Consider the following 19,996-nt stretch of genomic DNA (forward strand, 5'->3'; position numbering starts at 1 on the left):
TCTCTAATGTAAATTGCTGAATTTGAAGCTAGGCATTCAGTGGAACTTTGTGGAAAAAACACCATTTTGCTGGAAAAAGACATACACGACATTTCCTCTGAGTAAAATGAATGTGAGATGGATGGAATATGTGGATTGTTGCAGGGAAAAAAAAGTGGTGGAGTGATTTGAAAACATCTGATTTTGGTTTGGGGCAATTCGTTTTTCCAAATTTGTTGTCTACTGTTTGGGGGGTGGGGATAGTGTATAGGCCATTTTTCAAACATGTATATATATTTTTCTTGTGAACCATGGAGTTGATGGAACTTTTAGGAGCTGCATAACATTCGGAACGTGCAGGTGGAAGCGGACCAGCTTCTGTGTGAACAGTCGATGGTTGATGGCTTTGCTTCAAATGTACCCAGAGTCTTTTTAGATTCAGAGTCGAACCGATGATCAAGTACAATTTTCAGATGTGAGTCAAAACAAATGATTAGTGTTGTTCTGAGTCGTAGTGAAGGACATCAGGTATCTGACTGTCACTTGATCTGCAGCTTGTACTTAGCATTTGCTGTTTTCATAATTTCATGAACTGAAATAGGATTTTGTATCTGAGTTTTGAGGTAGCAGAGAAGAACTAGTATTAAAAGCTCAGATGTTTGTGTGGTTATTTAATACAACCTCTGTTGTGTGTGCCGTGCATATGTTATTCAAAGTAACCCCGCTTCAGTGTGCGTAATGACGAGTGGCCTGTTTCAAGACCTCTGAACTGCTGCCCACACCTCCGACTTGTTCACTGATTCAGTTAATGAGGGATTCATGACTTCATGAATGAAGCAATTAAACAGTGGAGGAATGCAACTAAAAGTACATTTACTCACAGGTGCATGCATGTGGCCTTCATGGCATGGCAGATACCTTCCTCTTGGTCATGTGTTCAAGTGAATATTGTCTTCCTCATCTCAGCACTAGTGACTTCTACTGGTTGGTCTGGGGTCCACACTGACAGGGCTGCAACAGGCGCAGCCTGGCTAAACATGTCAGGGCCTCGCAGTGAAGCTTATCAGTGGCAGGTGAAAAAGACTGGCTGGCAACACAATTAGCGTTAATTTAAGAATGAATTGTTAGTGGGTTAAGGAGTTAATAGTGAAGGAACATTACTGCACTGGAGGGTACTGCACAGAGACAGAAAGGAAAACATGGAGGGTAAGCTTCAACAACATGAAGAAAACTAACATCTTGTATCTTAAAAATATAAGAAACAAAACACAACATCATCATCGTACTGCTTGGCTCTACACCAGCAGTTTGGAGTTTTGTGGGGGGTTTTTTTATGCAGATAACAGAAACCGGAGATGAACCCACCAACCCTGGATGAAAGGATGTTCACTGCAGACAGCCAAGGTAAGTGTGAGCTTCTGACTTTCTAGAATGGCAAAAATAACATAGTTAACATGTGATTACTATTTTCGTTCAGCTTAAACATCACTTATGTATGGCCTGCTGAAACTGTTTTGACTGAAACTCTCTTCTTTGTCCAAGAGAGGGCAGCAGATGTTTGTAGAAGAAATCAAACAAATATTGGGACGTAATTATGAGTACTGTCAAAAATATCTTTGAATCATTCTATATAACCATCAAAGGATATAGATGTTGTGTTATTTAAGTGCACACAGTTATTTCAAATTTTTGACATTACATATATTTTACATTACATTACTCTAGATAGATAGATATATAGATATATATCAAAGGTGTTCGATGGAGTTGAGGTAAGGGATCCGTGCAGGCCAGTCAAATTCTTCTACACCAAACAATCGTCTTTATGGACCTTGCTTTGTGCATCGGGCCACAGTCATGCTGGAATAGAAAAGGGCCTTCCCCAAACTGTTGCCACAAAGCTGGAAGCATAGCATTGTCCAGAATGTCTTGGTATGCTGAGGCATTAAGATTTCAATTCACTGGAAGTAAGGCACCCAACCCATCCCCTGAAAAACAGCCTCATACCACATCTGAATTCAGTAATAAAGAGGTGTGTCCTAAAACTTTTGTCTATATAGTGTAAAATGCTAAACATTCTCTTGTTGTCACTATTGGTTCTGGGAAATTTTGAAGGACATTTAACTTGTCATTATAAAGAAATGTGTTAAAAGATGTGTTTCTGTGAGAGCAGTTTCAGTGTTCTTGTTGTAATGTGATATGTATTTAACAGGCCATGCCACAACATCTAGATGTTATCCCACCGTCTAATATATAGTATCTTATTTATTATCATTTCACTCATGTGCTTTTGTTAACTTTCATTTGCATTATCTTATACATTTTCCTTCATTTTGCTTTGCACCTTGGTGAAACATAAAACATTTGTGCTAATAAAGAATCAGAGTAGAGGAAAGCAGCAAAGAGGGAGAGAGGGGAGAAACAGCTTATACTCACAACACAACACACACATAAACACATACTCATAGCCCACAAACTTTCACAAATGTTCTGGATATGTGAAAGCAGATGAATCAGTGCTTTGTGGATGTCTCGTCTTGTCTTCCTCCACTTATCTGAATTTGGGTTGCAGGGGCAGCAGCCTCGGCAGGCAAGCCCAGACTGTCCTCTCCCTGGCCACTTCCACCAGTTTGTCCGGGGGATACCAAGGCATTCCCAGACGAAAGATATAATCCTGCCACTGTGTCCTGGGTCATCCTAACCAGGTGCACAAACCACCTCAATTGGTTCCTCTTGATGCGAAGGAACAGCGGATCTACTCTGAGGCCCTCCCAGATGTTCGAGCTCCTCACTCTGTCTCTAAAGCTCAGCCCGGATAACCTGTGGAGGAAACTCATTTCAGCCACTTGTATCCACGATCTTGTTCTTTTGGTCACTACCCACAGCTTGTGATTTTAAGTGAGGGTTGGAACGTAGCTTGACCGGTAAATTGGGAGCTTTGCCTTAGGGCTCAACTCTCTCTTCACCTTGACAGACCGGTACAGCATCTGTCCATAAAGATTATGAAGAGACCTGATGACATCAGGCAACCCTGACGGAGTCCAACCCTAACTGAAAATAAGTTTGACTTGTTGCCAGCAATGGGGACCAACAGATGTCATCCAATCCTAGGGCACCACGGGTGAGGAGTTCTTTAACTGCCTCAGCAACATACAGAGCCCTGGGGCTATAAGCACTCCTGCCCTCCACCTCTCACCCGAGGCAAATCCAGAAAAGAGGAGAGTCCAACCCCTCTCAAGGAGACTGGGTTCAGAGCCCAAGCTGTGCATAGATGTGAGCCCAATTATATCGAGCTGGTATCTCTCAACCTCTCATACAAGTTTAGTCTCCTTTCCCACCAGTGACTTGACATTCCATGTCCCAACAGCTAGCTTCACCAACCAAGGATCGAACCGCCAGGGTCCCTGCCTTTGTCTGCCACCCGATCGACACTGCACTGCAGGTGGTGAGCCCAGTGGAGAACAGACCCATGTTCCTGCTTTGGGCTGGGTCTGGCCAGGAGATAGGTGAAGGCCTGGCCACCAGGCACTCACTGACGGGCCTCTTACCCAGGCCCAGCTCCAGGGCAGGGCCCCGGTAACCTGGGCAGGGTACACTTGTCCTTGATTTTACCTTTCATAGAGGTCTGTGTGAACGACACTTTGGCCCTTCTCCCAGGACCAGTTTGTCTTAGGAGACCCTATCAGGGGCAAACAATCCCTGACAATATAGCTTCTGGGATCATTGGGGCAATCAAATCCCTCCACCATGCTGAGGTGGCAGCTCATGGAGGAGCTTTGTGGATGTGTTGCAGTGAAATACTGGCAGCTCTGCTGTTACTGCTGCCATCCTATGTCTCGCAAAAAAAAACAAAAAAAACATGATGTGGTCTCAGACAATGTCAGTTCTCATGAAAAGAAACACCACTCACTGATGCTCATAAATGGGATGTTTGATGCACGTGTACACATTTATTACAACATTATATCAAAAGAGATAATAGTAGAAAATAACTATTTTCTGCTTGACACTATATAGATAATACAGCAGACAGTGTTACTGTAGACTACATTCAATAATAAGAAATAAAAAAATGACTACACTAGGAAAATCTCATGACTCCAAATTGCCTTAATCTATAGGAATCCTACAAGCATTGTGGTTTTTCACTGAGGCAGTATGTGGCCTCACAATACTGTCAGTGTTGGAAGAAGTATTCATGCTTTATTCAAGTAAAAGTATTAATACCACCTTCTGAAAACACTCTGCTGCAAATAAGAGTCCTGTATTCAAAACTTTACTAAAGTACAAGTAGGTAAGTATTTTCAGCCAGTCCCTATTTATCTGTTTCTCCTGTTTCTGTGTGTCTGCATATTTAGGTGTGTCTGAAGCTGGGAATGGCATCCTAATTGATATTCCTGCCCACTCACCTGCACAGCTGCCCCCCATCCACTCATCAACGCCATTTTTTTCTTGCCTCCTTAAGGACCGGCTCATTCACACAGTCTTTGCCAGATTGTACAGTTCCCTATCTTTGGTACAATGTCTCAGGCCTGTTTCTTTGTGGTGACGTTTTGTTTCCCTGTGCTTCAGGCCCCGTTTCTCTTCAGGTCTCTGTTTCCACACCCAGCTCCAGCTCACTGTTAACTCACCTCCTTTGAGAAGACGGAGTCTACCTTGGAATTCAGTCTGTTCATTCACTGAATTCCCTCTGAGCCACCTGAGTCTGGAAAGATCTCTTGGACTCCAAATACTCACCAGCTCTCAGATCTGCACCATTTTCCCAGTGAGCCACTGGGACTCATTCAGTATCCCACTTAGTTCCCTGAATTCATTAAAGGGACTCATCCTCTGCCTCAGCTTATGTGTGTCTTGCATATTGGGTTCTAACTCTCGTGTTAAGTTTCACAGGTTGAGCTCATTTGAGCTGCTTAACTACTTTAATGCATTGTATTCTAAATGATCACCAAATATTTGTAGTATCGCTGAGCACCATGTTTCTCAAAAAAGTCAGCTTTTTATGAGATCAGAAGAAATGAGCTTTGTGACAATGTGTTCACCAGTAGGAGAATTTTCTCAACAAATGAAGGGAAATGTCATCCTTCAGTTTATCACAAACATTCAAAGTCAACCAAACCTGGTTATGCATTGTTTTCATTGTATGGGAAAGGGATGAAACATTTTAATCTGAACAGTAACTTGTAACTAAAGCTGTCAGACAAATGTAGTGGTGTAAAAAAGTACTAGTGGAGTAGAAGTACACCATGGCACAAAATGGAAACACTCAAGTAAGATACAAATACCTTGAATTAGTAGTTAAACACTTGAGTAAATGTGCTAGATTACATTCCAATACCGACTATTGTATCTACTGTACCTGTAGCTTCTTTTCAGCTACCAATGGCAAGTTTTGGCCGCGTTTTCCTGAAGAAAGCAGAAAGTGCAATATTTGTAACAAGAGTGGGCTCCTCTCACCCACACCCACAAGTGTACTCTCACGTCACTTCTAGTCCGATCAGGTGCCTCCTCAAATAGAGGACCAAGATCATCCCGCAGTTCCAACAGGCTTTCTCTCTCTCTCTCTCTCTGTGTGTGTGTGTGTGTGTGTGTGTGTGCGAGAGAGAGAGAGAGAGAGAGACGGGGGTGCAATAAGGGGAGAGAAAGAGGGCGGAGGCGTGGCCCTCTGCTTTGCGGGTTACTCAGCGCAAATTTGGCATATAAACGCAAAACAAGCAGGGGTCCCAAGCAGCCAGTAGCGCACTGAGCGACCTGAGGAATTCAACAGGTTCCTATACATTTCTGAGCTCTCTGTGTCCCTGCGTGGATGTACTATGCTCTGAAAGACTACCGCCTACCTGCTCTCATTTGGTGATGTGATGGATGGAATTAAAGGCTCTTGAAAATTGTCACTCTGCAGTAATCTCAAAGCGTGCCGGCATCTGGAATACTGCTGGGAGATACTCTAATCAGTTTGGCCAAACTGACTGTGGGCTACCTTACCCCTCAGTAGAAAAGGTTGGTGTTTATGCCACGGGTAAGCTTAGTTTCTGTCTTTATGGTATCGTTAAAATAATTTTAGTTTCTATGACAAAAGTTGTTGAAGTTAATCACTAGACTATTTAAATTCTTATAAAGAAAATGTCTAGTGCGCTGTTACCGAATCCCGCTTTTATATATAAAAATAAACAAAAATAAAATACTGCAAACCTCTCTGCAGTGCATGCATGTGAATACAGTATAGAAACTCACGCGTGCGCACTAAATCTTCTGCGCTCTAGCACAACGTGTGAAAAGTGAGTTTACACTGGCCCTACTGTGTGCGATGCAGTGACCTGTAGATGCACTCAGAATGCTGAAAGCAGTATTAGCCTGACTGCTTGAAGTGACGTCCCCCTATAATTACAGCATTATTAGACAGAGAACAGATTCAGTCTTTGGGCTCCTTTATAGAGATGCTGTTGTGTAGGCAAGCTTGCTAAGAAGAGAGAAAATGAATAAGTTCACCGTAAAATCTAATACTTAAACTGAATTTGCAGCATTCATGTTCTTGTTTTACTATTTAAAAGTGACAAATAATTAGCTAATGATGAGCAGTGCATTGGTGTCAACTTATTCTCTTATACAGCAATTACAACAGCCTGAATGAATGAATGAAGCTGAAATACTCATTCATTCTCATGCTGTTCTACTTGCATTCATTCAATGCATTCTCTGTTTTTGCAGACAACAAACTATATTTTTTTACAAAGCAGCAGTATCATCACCGTCATGAAGAGGTCTCTTCCTTTCCCGACCTGGGTTAGAGCAGCAAGCTTGTTCCTGTGTTTGACCCAGACTGCCCTGGCCATGGTCCTCCCCAACTCCACGCAACTGGAGTCCGTGCTGGACAAGTATCGGGACAAGGATGAAGAGTGGTGGAGGGCCAGGTCGAGAGGGAAGAGGGCCATCAGCGAGGGAGACATGCACCTCATTCTGGACTTGCACAACAAGTTACGGAGTCAAGTCTATCCTCCTGCCTCCAATATGGAGTACATGGTAAGTGCTGTGGACATAGTTGTCTAAATTTATTGCACTAGAATACATTTTAGCATCCAAAACAACTTTAGCTTGCATACATTTGTTATTTACAGTCCTATTGCTTGTTAAGGAGTTAGAGATAAGGAATCTGAATTAAATTCCTGCTACTATTCAGTTAAGCTGATGTAGAATCAGTTCATTAGTGTTGATGGTTCACAAACCCGGTCCAGGTCCTTTAGCAACCATAAAGACGGCAGTCTGTCAAAAGCTTTGTGCATTGGGCTCTAAGGAAAGTGATGCTCTACATTTGAAGAGTTGTTAGAGTGATTGCCTCTTTCAACCCAGAATCACGCTGAAGCGTCTAACAGACCCACTGGTCCACCTTATCAGTGTCACACTTTTGTCTCGCCTAAGTGTGAAAAGTACACATTCTCATACCTCAGTCAAGTTAACATCTAAGTTAGGTGTTAAAGATAAAGCTTACTGAGAAGCATTTTAGCTGATGGTTGTGGTTTTGTTAGGTTTATAGTGACCAAAACTACTTGTTTAGGTATCGGAGAAGGCCATGGTAAGTTAAAGGTACACTATACAAGATTTGTCATGGGGTTTTTAATCTTTTGGGGGACCCAAAAACACGTGAGCAAAAATGTAAGGAATGGACTGAACAGTGTGTTTTCCCTAACATCAGATGCTGTTAGCATGTCTGCTTAATTAGTGTTACTTCAAGAAAAAAGAGCACATCATTGGCTAAGGCTGTTGTAGTTTTTAGTGATAACAGATAAGAGAAAAAGCCTTTGTTGTGACTAGCACATCCACCGTGTTGCATGCTCTGACTGTGTTGAAGCCGGTGTATTTCTGCCAGTGAAAGACAGCGTAACAGGGAAGTCAAGACGGAGAGAACAAAATCTGCATGCCAAAGCCACCATCTGGCTAGCTCTAGCTCCTGCCTCCTGCTTGCCCGCCCTCACTGACCCTGGCCCAGGTCCAGCTTTTACCCCCACAGTGTTGCCCTCCACTCTACCTCACCCATCCTGCGCTCCCTCCTCTCCTTCCTGCCCTGCGTCTTCCTTACTGCAGCACTCCATTCCTCCTCCTGCTGACTCTTTTTCTCCTTGCATTGCTCTTTTGCTTTTTTAATCCTCAGCCTTACAAGCTCTTAGGCGTTTCTTCACCCTCCTCCTCTTTCACTCTCTCCCTCCTCTCACCCCATCCATCGCAGCTCACTCAAGCCATGGCCGAGGCCGATGTTATCTTTTATTTGATCCTCCACGCATCTCATTTTGGGTGCCATAGTGGTGAATCTATTTCAAACATACTGAACCTTGCTGTTTGAAGTGCGGGTCATGGTAATGTAAATGCATGTTATATACACTAATCCAGTGTTTCTTTAGCAAGGGATACTATTACTGATGATAATGATGTGGTTAGGCCGGGGACTGATGAGGGCCAAGTATTTGGCTTTCAGATTGCAGGATCTGGAGGCCGAAAGGGGCTGCAATTTCACTGCAGCTTTGACTCCTTAATTTCATACCAAAAGCCATTCAGCAGCTATCTTTAAAGCACTGTTGCATCCGTTAATCTAAAGCATGTCACTCTTTCCCCAGCAGATTTTCCTGAGAAACAGAGACCTCTTTAAAGGTTCCTGTAATAACAACCACTTTCTGTACTATAGGTTGAATTACAAACATTTATGTGGAATATTTTGCATGCCTTGAATTCCAAAAACAAAGTATGCCTCCTTGTTTTCTTCCTCAATATTTCTTTTTACAAAGAGCTACCTCGAGCATTCACTCTAAATCTAAGCTGGGTAGTAGAGGTGGTCCTGGCAGATGGCTGGAAACAACTCTGTATTTTGGGAACTTAATGCTCGCTGGAATGCAAAAGGAGATTGGTTGTAGTTACCGTGACCTTTCTCCAAAGTCTGGTGGGCAAGTCCATCTTCCTCTCTGGATAATTGAGGGTGAAGAATAACAAGAACATGGAGAGAATAATGAACTAGCATAGATCATTAGTGTCTGCATAGACTGTTTGCAGTAAAAGCTTTGTGCTGAACTTGAATTTCATTATAATCTGTAAAGGTAGTGACACATGGGCTGTGCAGGGGGCAGTGCTGCTCTGTAAATTGATTTAAGGGTTCAAAATGCTTAAGAAGATTCTAAAAGGTTCTACTAGGTGCTGTCCAAACATGTCCAAAGGCAAAAGTGTTTTTGTTCTGCCCTGTTGAAAACAGGGCTCTCATATAGGCCTTGTGATATGATCTTGTCTATCGTTTGACAATAGAAAAAAGTCTTCCATAACGTTTATTTTATTGCATCCCAGATCACATCCAGACGTCATAACGTACCACAGCGGTTTTGACCATTTTGACATTTTACATCTTTAATAACAAGGGTTTGCCACAATTGCAGGGTCTGCATTTGTGAAAACAGAATCATGGGTGAAAAAAATCCAAAACTTGAGTTGTGGGTTTTTTGTTTTTTTTTGACTTACAATACAATATCCTGCTGACAAAGAATGTCAACAGAGCAGACAGAAGAAGAAATCAGTGCATGTGCAACAGATGTGTGTGTGTGTGTGTGTGTGTTAAAAAGAAGTGAGCAGATTAGTGTGTAGTTTGTGAGTAAACAGTAAGTGTCCAAAAAACAGTTACACTGTCATTCTGTGGGAACACTGCTTACCTCTTTTACCATCAAGAATTATTTCTAATGACTTTTTAAAATTGTATACATTAATATTTCATATTTTTGTTGCAAAGTATAAAGTTAATTCTGCCATTTTACTCAAGATAGCTGAGACAGAGAATGAAATAATTGCCACTAAGGTCAATTTTCCATGAGGACCCGCACAGCATTATAAACTGCTGTGCATTTTTTTTATATCTGGTGAGACCTTAAATTCATGGATCCTTACTTAAAGGATCCATTAAATTCAAATTAAAGTGTGCGTTTCCTATTGTCATTTTGAGTTTTGAACAAATAACCTTTGCTGTCTGTTTTTTTTCTGGTGAGTACATTTACATTGATCCCCATTTACCATATCCTTATAGTCAAAAAATGTCATGCAATGAATCATTAATTAAAGATGAATAAAGATAAAAATCTATAAAATAAAATTTGAATGATTAAAAATTTCTACCCAACAACTACAATATAAAGTAATGAAGATGGAAAAATACAGTATCACACAGAAACCATGCAGGAGGTCAGAGCATAAAATCACCTTGCAGCACAGCTGGTTTGTTGCCAGAGAAGTAGAGTCAAAATACCACTTCTCCAATCATGCCTGAACTGAAAGCAGCACCACAGTGAGTGGGCAACAGTGTGCACAGTGTCTAAGCTTTACTAAACATATGGAACACGTTATGGTGGTCAATACAACCCCACACTTCAGTGTTATCCTATTAGTTTTGATGCGTGATAGCCATAATTCAAACAAACAGCTTGCCAGCAGTGCAGCACACTGCACCTATTCTTCTCCCACCCACTGACGAAGTACATTAGAGAGTAAATTAACTTTGCCACAATGTTTGAATTGCTCGGTCCTATACCCATGGTCTGCTTTTCTGTTTTGTTTAAAACAAGAGGCGTGTGAGTCATTTTCAGGTTTTTTTGAGTTCAATTGAGTTGAACATTGTCAAGTTTTTACAGTAAGGGTTGCTCCAAACAGACTGTCTGTTTTGGCAACTGTTTTCTTCAGCTTTTTCTCTCCGAATGTGTTTTATGAGACCAAAACTTACTGGAAACAAGCTGCGAAACAACCACATTGAATAGTAGCACAAAGCTGCAAGTTGATGTGGTGGTGGTGATACCTCTCTGTTCCCCTTCTCTCTCATGAATGTGTCTGTGTGAACAAGAGTGAATGTGTGTGTGTTTAATATGAGAGGCCTAGTTTTGACTATGCTGTGTTAAATTTGCGAGAGGCATGCGTACAGCCAGGAAGGAGCTTCATCTTTCAGGTTCACTATGCCTCGAGTAAGTGCTTTCAGATTAGTTTCAGTAGAGTTTATGGTAGTTTCGTTCCCTCGAAGAGCATGATGAGATATGTGAAAAATGTAAGGAGTAGCAATTAAAGCCGCAACTACAGTAAGTGGCCACTTAGCCCACTTCAATCATTGGGGTAATCCAGAGTGGAGTTTCAGGTCTGCAAACATCTGCCAAAGGCAAAGCTGCTCAGGACACAGAAAAACACTCACTCAGTTTAACCTGGAGCCCAAGAGAAAACTAATATTACCAAACCTAATGCTTTAGCTGCCAGCTGGAAAAAAAATATTAGTTACTTGCCCTGGCTGACCTTCAGAGGTAACCTTCTTTCCAGAGTTCATCTTTCCACAGGCAAAACTCAAAACTGTGTGTGTGTGTGTGTGTGTGTGTGTTTGTGCACTCCCCAGGTATGGGATTATGAGTTAGAGAGGAGTGCAGAGCACTGGGCACATACCTGCCGATGGGAACATGGACCAAGCCACATGCTGACACAAATAGGTCAAAACCTTGGAGCGCACTGGGGCAGGTATGTATGTGTTCATAATTAGAATTATGATTTGATATGATTGTGATTAAGATAAAGATTTATACATATATATAGAAGTATGATGAGAATAATAGTGTTTTTACAATAGGCAGCCTTTTCCATGACATTATTTCCATACCTCACAATTCAGAATGGATATATTCTATTCTTAAAATGTAAATTGGATGTGACCATTGCTAAATCCATTAACTAACACTTGTTACAGTTTCAGCCTTGTAATGACATTAGCAACAAATATTTAATTATTAGAATTATTATTATTATTAAAATTATTAGATTGCATTTGCATGAACATGTGTCCAGTATATTTGTTGTCAACTTCTTTATGACTTTAGGGACCGCCCCCCTACCTACCATGTCCAGGCCTGGTATGATGAGGTGAGGTACTACAGCTATCCCTACTCCCAGGAGTGTAACCCACACTGCCCATTCAGATGTTCAGGACCTGTTTGTACCCACTACACTCAGGTAAGGACTTAACTCAGGCAAAGGGTTAACAGTGCCTGTGAATTTATAATTTTAAATTTGTGTTGAATTAAACAGTATATTTAAAAGGGGGGTTAGTAATTTTGGCTGATTAGACCTGAAGAAACCTGCTGAGATGAGTGAATGTGGAAGTTTTGAGGGTGTTTAGTGGCTTCAAGAATATATGAGTTCATTTCTTTATCAAATCAGTTTGATTAAAAACAAGACTCACCTTAAAAAAATAATATATCTATATATATCTATATATATATCTATATATATATATATATATATATATATAGATATATATATATATATATATATATATATCTTGCTTTTGTTGCAGTGAGAGCTGCATGTGCTGGTATAATGCAAAATCATGCTAAACTGCAAAATTAAGCTACCAGCTCCAACAAATGTGACAGGACTAATGAACTCTTTTCTTCTCTGTGTGTGCGGGTGTGTTTTATTTTCAGTTGGTGTGGGCGACTAGCAATCGCATTGGCTGTGCCATCAATGTGTGTTACAACATGAACGTGTGGGGAATGATTTGGGCTAAAGCTGTCTACCTGGTCTGCAACTACTCTCCACCGTATGTCTTTTCTTGTTTCTATACCATGTGATACAATCAATCAGGTGTTTTTAATTTGATAATAACTTGTTGTGTTGTTTGTAAAGAGGCAAGCCAAAACAGGAGTTACAAACAAGATATAAGACATGAACAGTACTTAAAGGAGAAGTCCGCTGTTTTACACATCAGAGTCTGTTTGCAGGTGTTGGTACTGTGAAAGAAGTTGTATAAAGACTTGCGGTGCTCTGAGGGAACTGTGTGCTAAATGAGTCCACTGTGAGTCTGACAATGTTATAGGAGTGCACTGTTAAATTTGTGGAGTACTCTTTTAAGATCATTAAATTGCCAAAAAAAAAACACACACACACACTTAAAACTAATCTGCTACCTTGTGAGGTTTCTTCAGAAAGCTGTTTAAAGCAAAGAATATATGTAAAAAAAAAATGTCTTAGCAACGCTGGTGCAGAAAACTACTGGCAATGAATACATTAACACAAATATATTAAAATAAATTTGTGGTAGTTTTATTCATGCCTCTCCATATCTTGCTTTCAAAACATTCAGATAAGTCAGCTTACCTACACAAACCTTGAACATTCAAAACATCTTTTTTTTAATGATGACAAATTCCCTGTCATAATTGTTTTTTCAGGGGCAACTGGTGGGGTCACGCTCCATACAAATATGGAGCTCCTTGTTCTGCCTGTCCAGCGAGCTATGCTGGTGGCTGCAGGGACAATCTCTGCTACAAAGGTGGGTTTGGAACAGGGTTGTGCTTTATCTCCTTATATACCTGCTTATCTACCCAAAATTGTTAAATTTATTAATAGCTTTACTGATCAAAAACAGCCCATAACATCCAGCTAAACCTTTTATGTTTCCCTATATTTATTTGTTTTTTTATGTGAACAGTGTTGCATGTTGTGTAATGTTAAAAAATGGTAACCTCAAGTAAAACAATATAATGACAATATTGGTATTTATGTTTTCAGATGGGGGTGTTGACAGGCGTCCAGCTCCTGAGATTGAGGAGACCAACTACATTGAACCTGAACCAGAACCAGTAAGGGACAGGGAACCCCAACCCAGGGCCCAGGCACCAGACCCCTCACCCAATGACAACCTAGAAAGAAACCAGGTTGTCAGCACAGAGCAAATGTGTAAGGGCTGTCCGACAATAGTTTATTTCTCTTAAAAGGGCAGTTTTGAAAGATTACGTTGTTGTCCCTATTAAAGTTAGTTTGTTGTTTGTTGTTCTTTGCATTAGGCCAACAGATTGACTGTGAAACTAAGCTGAGAGATCAGTGCAAAGGGACGACCTGTAACAGGTAAAACTGCTAAGGAATATGGTGACAACAGGCGAATGTCAAATATACACTATATAGACAAAAATATTGGGGCACCTGACCATTACACCAACAGGGACTTAAATAACTTTGTATTCTAAATGCATAGACAGCTCATAACAGCTGTTTCTGTAGGAATTTTTGCCCATTCATGCAGGAGAGCAATAGTGAGGTCAGGCACTGATGTTGGACAAAAAGGCCTGACTCACAGTCTCCGTTCCAGTTCATCCCAAAGGTGTTTGATGGGGTTGAGGTCAGGACTCTGTGTGGGCCAGTCAAGTTCTTCCACACCAAACTCATCCAACCACGTCTTTATGGACTTTGCTTTGTGCACTGGGGCACAGTCATGCTGGAGTAGAAAAAGACCGTCCCCAAACTGCTGATACAAAGCTGGAAGCATAGCATTGTCCAAAATGTCTTGGTGTGATGAAGCATTAAGATTTCCCTTCACTGGAAGTGAGAGGCCAAGCCCAACCCCTGAAAAACAGCCCCATAAAGAGTAGTGTCTGGATAATTTTGTCTATATAGTTTGTATAAAACATTTTATGTACAAAGGACGGTTCATATAGAATTAGATAATTTATTATTTTCAGAAAAAGTGCTTAATTATAATAATAGAATGACATTATTATGTGGCTATATTAAATATATTATATGGCACCAATGCCACAGTGTTGTACTTTACTGCTGTTTCTGTCCATAGATATGAGTGTCTGCCTGGCTGCCTCAACAGACCTGGAAAAGTAGTTGGGACTGGATATTATGACATGGTAAACGATCACCAGTGATAGTTATAATGGCAGCTAGATGCAGCTTTATCTTGCTGTACATTGACATTCATGACTTTGTACTTTGTACTGCAGCAATCCAGCGTGTGTGGAGCTGGGTTACATGCTGGTGTTATCGACAATGATGGAGGATGGCTGGATGTAACCAGACTTGGCCGAAAACAACAATTCAACAAGTCATACAAGAATGGTATTCAATCAATTGGGTATGAATCAATATTTCTTTTTTTATATCAAAAAGTTGTTTGTTTAAGAATGAATCGACCAAGCTTGGCCTGATTTTTAGTTACCCTCAGCGTGTATTCCTTACAATTTTCAGGATGATAGAAATTTCTTTCAGAAAACAAATTAATAAAATAAAAGCAGTGCCAACAAAGCTGAATTAAGATCAGTCAAGACATACAAAGAATTGCAACATAGAATTTAGGCAACAAAGGATTATGTAGACGTCCGTAAACCAGTGGGTGTTCAACCAACGGGTATGTGCATGGGCATGCATCACACACTGTAACTTCATGCAGTTGTCTTTAAATTCACAGGAAAAACAGGAGTGCAAATTCCTTCAAAGTAGAGTCTGTGCCTGGTAAGAAGCACACAGTCATTATGCATTAGGAGAATACAGATAGTAACATGTTGTCTGTGTACGGAAACCCTGTAGGTTCATTCTGCTTAGTGTGCCTTTTTTTTTTTGCTCTCAGTCAAGGCAGTAAGATGTGACACCACTGTGGCACTTTTCTGCCCTTTCAAGAAACCTGTACGACACTGTCCCAGGTAACATTCTGCTTTGGATTCAGTCATTTCAGACAGCTATTCTGTTAAACTGTTGACACCATAAATTAAGAAAAATGTATATATTTGAAGTTATAGCTTGACAAAGATGACCTGCTTTATAGTTTCCTTTTATGTGCAGTCCAACAACTTATGGTTGTGGCCTCTAGATACAGCTAGATCTGCTTTTAGGACAACAACAAAATTCTGTGTTTCTTTGTGTATGCAAATGTTCAATCACCCCAGCTCTGGTCTTGTCTTCAGGTTGTACTGTCCCGGGAACTGTCTGCGTGAAAGTCAAGCCCGAGTCATTGGAACAAGATTCTACTCAGATGTGAGTTATTGAGCCGTTGTCATAAAGTGACCATTTCATTCTTTATTTTTAATTTGGATTTGTATCGGAAAGAGTAGACATTTTTTTCCCCACAGCAGACAGATTTAACATTAGCACTTTGAGCTGACTTCAGCATGTTAACATGCTGATAATGCAGTGGTGCATGCTGCTGCTGCTGCCAGTAGCTCCTTTAAATTGGCTACATTTTTGTTTTTATGCATTATTATTTGGGCTTTACTGGTGATGCTTTTATTACCATGAAGCATGTTGGCTTGGAACCATGTCAAAGTTGATGGACAGTCGTGGATCAGCAGTTAGGGTGTCGGACCCGTAACCGGTGGATCGCTGGTTCGATTCCCCGTCCCGGTGTCCATGGCTGAGGTGCCCTTGAGCAAGGTACCTAACCCCCACTGCTCCCCGGGCGCTGCACGCGGTCGCCCACTGCCCCGGGTTTGCTGTGTGTGTGTGCACGTCACTTGGGTGGGTTAAATGCAGAGCACGAATTTCGTTGGAATGAGTTCCCTCCAATGACAAAATATGTCACTTTCATCTTTCATCACTTTCATGGACAGTATTTCCCAGGTGTTGAACTTCTAAAGTGAAAGTGCTGAGAATAAAATCATCACCATGTTGTCGCTCCTCTTTACATTCCCCTGGACACATTTTTAAAAAATGCATTTCTATTCTATTCTTAATATGATCACCTGCATATAGGTTCTGTCTGTGCAGCATGAACATGATGGCAGAATTTCTATCTGTTGTGCAATCCAGTGTTGTACAAGGACAAAAAAAAATTACCATCATTCTTATCACAGCCCAGCATGCACTAACCTCAACTAAGTAAAGCTTAACTTAAATCCAGCCATAATTAATATGATTAGTTACACTTCCTGTTTTGTATGCTGAGAAAACTCTTATTGGCCCACATAGCTCTTTTTCACAGCAGAAGAATTTGATTTGTTGTTGCAGGCAAAAGTCAGTTGCAACTGATTATTAATTATGACTTTGTTCCCACTCCGTTACCAGTGAGACAGAATACATATTATCAGGAACCTGAAACTTGGATTGTAGCGTTTATTAAGGTTATTATTTACATCTGTACATTTTAAGCTACAACATTTAATAATGTCTCCTGCTCTCCTCCTTATTACTGCTTCAACCAGCAAAATTGTTATCTTCTTATTTATTATGTCACCACCTTAAGCAGCGGCACCATTTGAAATTTCATTTTTCTGATCATGATAAACGCTGGAGGCAATCACCAACCAGACTCAGAATTTATGCTTTAGAGAGCAGGGCAGATTCTTCTTAGGATTTTGTTTCTTAAATTCATGATCGTATGTAATACCATGTTAACACAAATGGACCTCTTTTTTTTTTTCTTCCAGAAATCCAGTATCTGTCGCGCTGCCATTCACGCTGGAGTGATCCAGAACGAGTCTGGAGGGTACCTTGACGTGATGCCTGTGGACAAAAGAAGCCAGTACAGTGGCAGTTACCAAAATGGCATTACCTCAGAGAGGTATGGTAAAAAAAAAAGAAGTATTTATGTACAGTGTGGGTGGCACGGTGGTGCAGTGGTTAGCACTGTCGCCTTACAGCAGCTGGAATTTAACCTTCCAGCTGGCTGAGGCTTTTCTGTGTGGAGCTTGTGTGCCCTCCATGTGTCTGCATGTGTTTTCCCTGGATGCTCTGGCTTCCTCCCACAATTCAAAGACATGCAGGTTAGGTTAATCGGTGGTGCAAATGTCACATTTGATAACTATTACATTATTAAGTAACACATTTTTAATTCAAGTTTAAGTTGGACCTTGTTTTGAGTTCATACTCTTATCTGTCAGTGTGATAAACAAATCTCAGTTGTTAGCCATTATAATAAAACATCTATGTACTTGCATGTCCTTGCTGTGACAACACACACACATATACAGTACTAGATCTCTGTTCTATCCCTGCTCTTTCTCTTCCAGGCAACTGAACCCAACAGGTGGAAAAGCCTTTAGAGTGTTTGCAGTCATCTGAAAAACCACTCTCAACGGACAGGGTACCATCAAACACGGCCACTTTTCATCCAGCAAACCCACTCATTATCATCGTACAACCTGTCATTACATGCATTCCTATAGCAAATAATTCAGCTCTTCAGCTTCTGGCACTTCAAGTGCAACATGACTTAACTCAAGGCTGAGTGAATCAGTATCCAATAATAGCTTAGCAAATGATGTTTGGTGGATGATGCTCTTGGATGTGTTGCCTTGCATCTTTTCTGAATTTCCCAAGTTAACCTTAATAATCACATTGGGCTGCCATGTGTCTTTTGCTCACATGACATCATGTTTTTTATTATTTAAAGTTGAATATACACCACAAGATTTAGCACTATACCAGATGCCTCCCACAGTTTCAGACCTTGAAGGTTAAGATACAACATCAGTGATTTTGCCAGAGTAGTTAAAGTTGCATTACACATCAGCTCTACATAGAGATACACCTGGTAAATAACAGGGAAGCCACATACAGAGTCATACAATCTATTCATTTTGGGGGAAGAAGAGTAGCCAGTCACTACTTAGTCAGAACATTTGTTGGCAATCACACTTGCCCTAAACAGTGTCCTGTATCTTTCCAGACCAAACCAGACATAAAGATGATTTAATAAAATAACAACTTGATAATATTTGATGAATAACTATAGGGCAGAATTAATCAGTAATTAATTAATAAGATGGAACACACTAGTGATGACAGCTTACCTTATAGCAGATAAGTACGCTCTTAAATTCATTCCTTGTTCTCATGTATAAGGATATTTTTTGAAAACTTTTTTTGTTATATAAAATTTCCCTGTATACACAAAAATGTAAAAAGCAGAAACAAGCATGCAGCGTCTGTTTAAATTAAAATGATCCATAACTGTATAAAATTGTTAAGTTGTAAACTTGTAATTAGACCTAGTCCATTTCAAACTCTGCTGACAATGGAACTAAGTGTGTCATGCTTTATGAAATATTGCACAAAGGAAAATATTACACAAATCAGGCCATGCACAAAAGGAGAACGATTTTTTAATGTATTTAATTCCAGTGAAGGCTTCCATATATATTTTCTTACATTACAGTGGTAGTATACAGCATAGCAACAATGCATACAGTAAAATACAGATTGTATATTTTTGTACATAATGTTGTAAATAATATTGAACACTATGCAATGAAATGCTTGCTACTGTTGCCTTTTTCATTTACATTTCTAACGCCTTGCTGGCCATACAAACTTAAACAAGCAATAAAGGGTAGATGCTGAAACAGATTCTGCATGCAAAGCATATATTTGTCACTCAAGTTTTGATTGTGATAAAGGAGAAATTTTGCTATAATTTTACTATATTCATATTTTTGTAAATATTGTGTTTGTAAAATATTGTTTTTATTTTATGCTGCAGTTTCCCAGCTTTTGTTTATAGATTTATATAAATGGACCCTGGCTGGCCAGGAATGTGCATGGCAGAATTACAATTAAAATACTTGATAAAATTAAAATGTATTTTGTTATTTGTGTCATTTCTCATTGTATTATAGAATCATTGTTCAAATCATTAAACATTACTGTTAAAAATCATTATTCTCCTGCCAAGGATTATATTCTCAGAAGATACTGAACAAAATTCTGACAATCCCAAATTACAGGTTTGAGTTTGCTCCTCAGTTTACACATGTTTTTAGTTTTTGCAGACATATGGTTGAGTGGCCACACTATTTTAATATCAGTCCCTATAGCTTCCAGAGAGAATCTGGGCATTAAGATTCAACAACATCCCAAATGCAGCTGCAGATCAAACCTTCAAGTGAAGTCCAGCTCAATTTCGTTTCAGAGAGCTGCGGGTGTTTCCAGGAACTGTGGCGAGCACAGAGGAAGAGAAAGCTCCTTGTTTCACATCCAGGGAGGAGATGTTATCTACCAGTTGGCTTCACATGTTTCAAGTAAAGGCCAAAATAGCTGTCAGCTCAGTCAAAACATTACACTATACGTTACATTACATTTCATTACATTCTACCACATCCTGTCAGTCCAACATAAGATTTATTTTTTTGTTAATGCTTTACACGCATGCCCAAAAGTATACCAATCACGTTTTGAATTCGAGGAATAAAAAAGTGTCATGACACATCGTAATTGAAGTCCACTGAAGAGAATAAGCAGTTTTAATACCACTAGCCTGATT

At 40.2% G+C, this 19,996-nt stretch overlaps 1 protein-coding gene across 1 annotated transcript; it reads left to right on the forward strand.

Moving 5' to 3' along the window:
- Window positions 1-1,942: 1,942 nt before the first annotated feature.
- On the forward strand, window positions 1,943-19,328 carry LOC124069867 (cysteine-rich secretory protein LCCL domain-containing 1-like). The gene is made up of 15 exons (XM_046409358.1): window positions 1,943-5,973; window positions 6,682-6,993; window positions 11,363-11,481; window positions 11,838-11,970; window positions 12,444-12,559; window positions 13,191-13,291; window positions 13,531-13,698; window positions 13,806-13,866; window positions 14,588-14,654; window positions 14,748-14,878; window positions 15,212-15,255; window positions 15,371-15,443; window positions 15,705-15,774; window positions 17,163-17,296; window positions 17,745-19,328. The coding sequence occupies exons 1-15, from the start codon at window positions 5,839-5,841 to the stop codon at window positions 17,794-17,796; spliced, it is 1,716 nt and encodes a 571-aa protein (XP_046265314.1). The 5' UTR covers window positions 1,943-5,838; the 3' UTR covers window positions 17,797-19,328.
- Window positions 19,329-19,996: the final 668 nt, after the last annotated feature.

The sequence above is a fragment of the Scatophagus argus genome, chromosome 13 (genome assembly GCF_020382885.2).
Source record: "Scatophagus argus isolate fScaArg1 chromosome 13, fScaArg1.pri, whole genome shotgun sequence".
In the NCBI taxonomy this organism is placed as follows: domain Eukaryota; kingdom Metazoa; phylum Chordata; class Actinopteri; family Scatophagidae; genus Scatophagus; species Scatophagus argus.

Bases quoted from the DNA above. Each gene is read 5' to 3' on its own strand.
- LOC124069867 (XM_046409358.1), top strand. From the start codon at position 5,839: ATGGAATTAAAGGCTCTTGAAAATTGTCACTCTGCAGTAATCTCAAAG. The intron at 13,867-14,587 runs GTAAAACTGCTA...TTCTGTCCATAG, and splicing joins AAAGGGACGACCTGTAACAG to ATATGAGTGTCTGCCTGGCT. The intron at 15,775-17,162 runs GTGAGTTATTGA...TTTTTCTTCCAG, and splicing joins GAACAAGATTCTACTCAGAT to AAATCCAGTATCTGTCGCGC.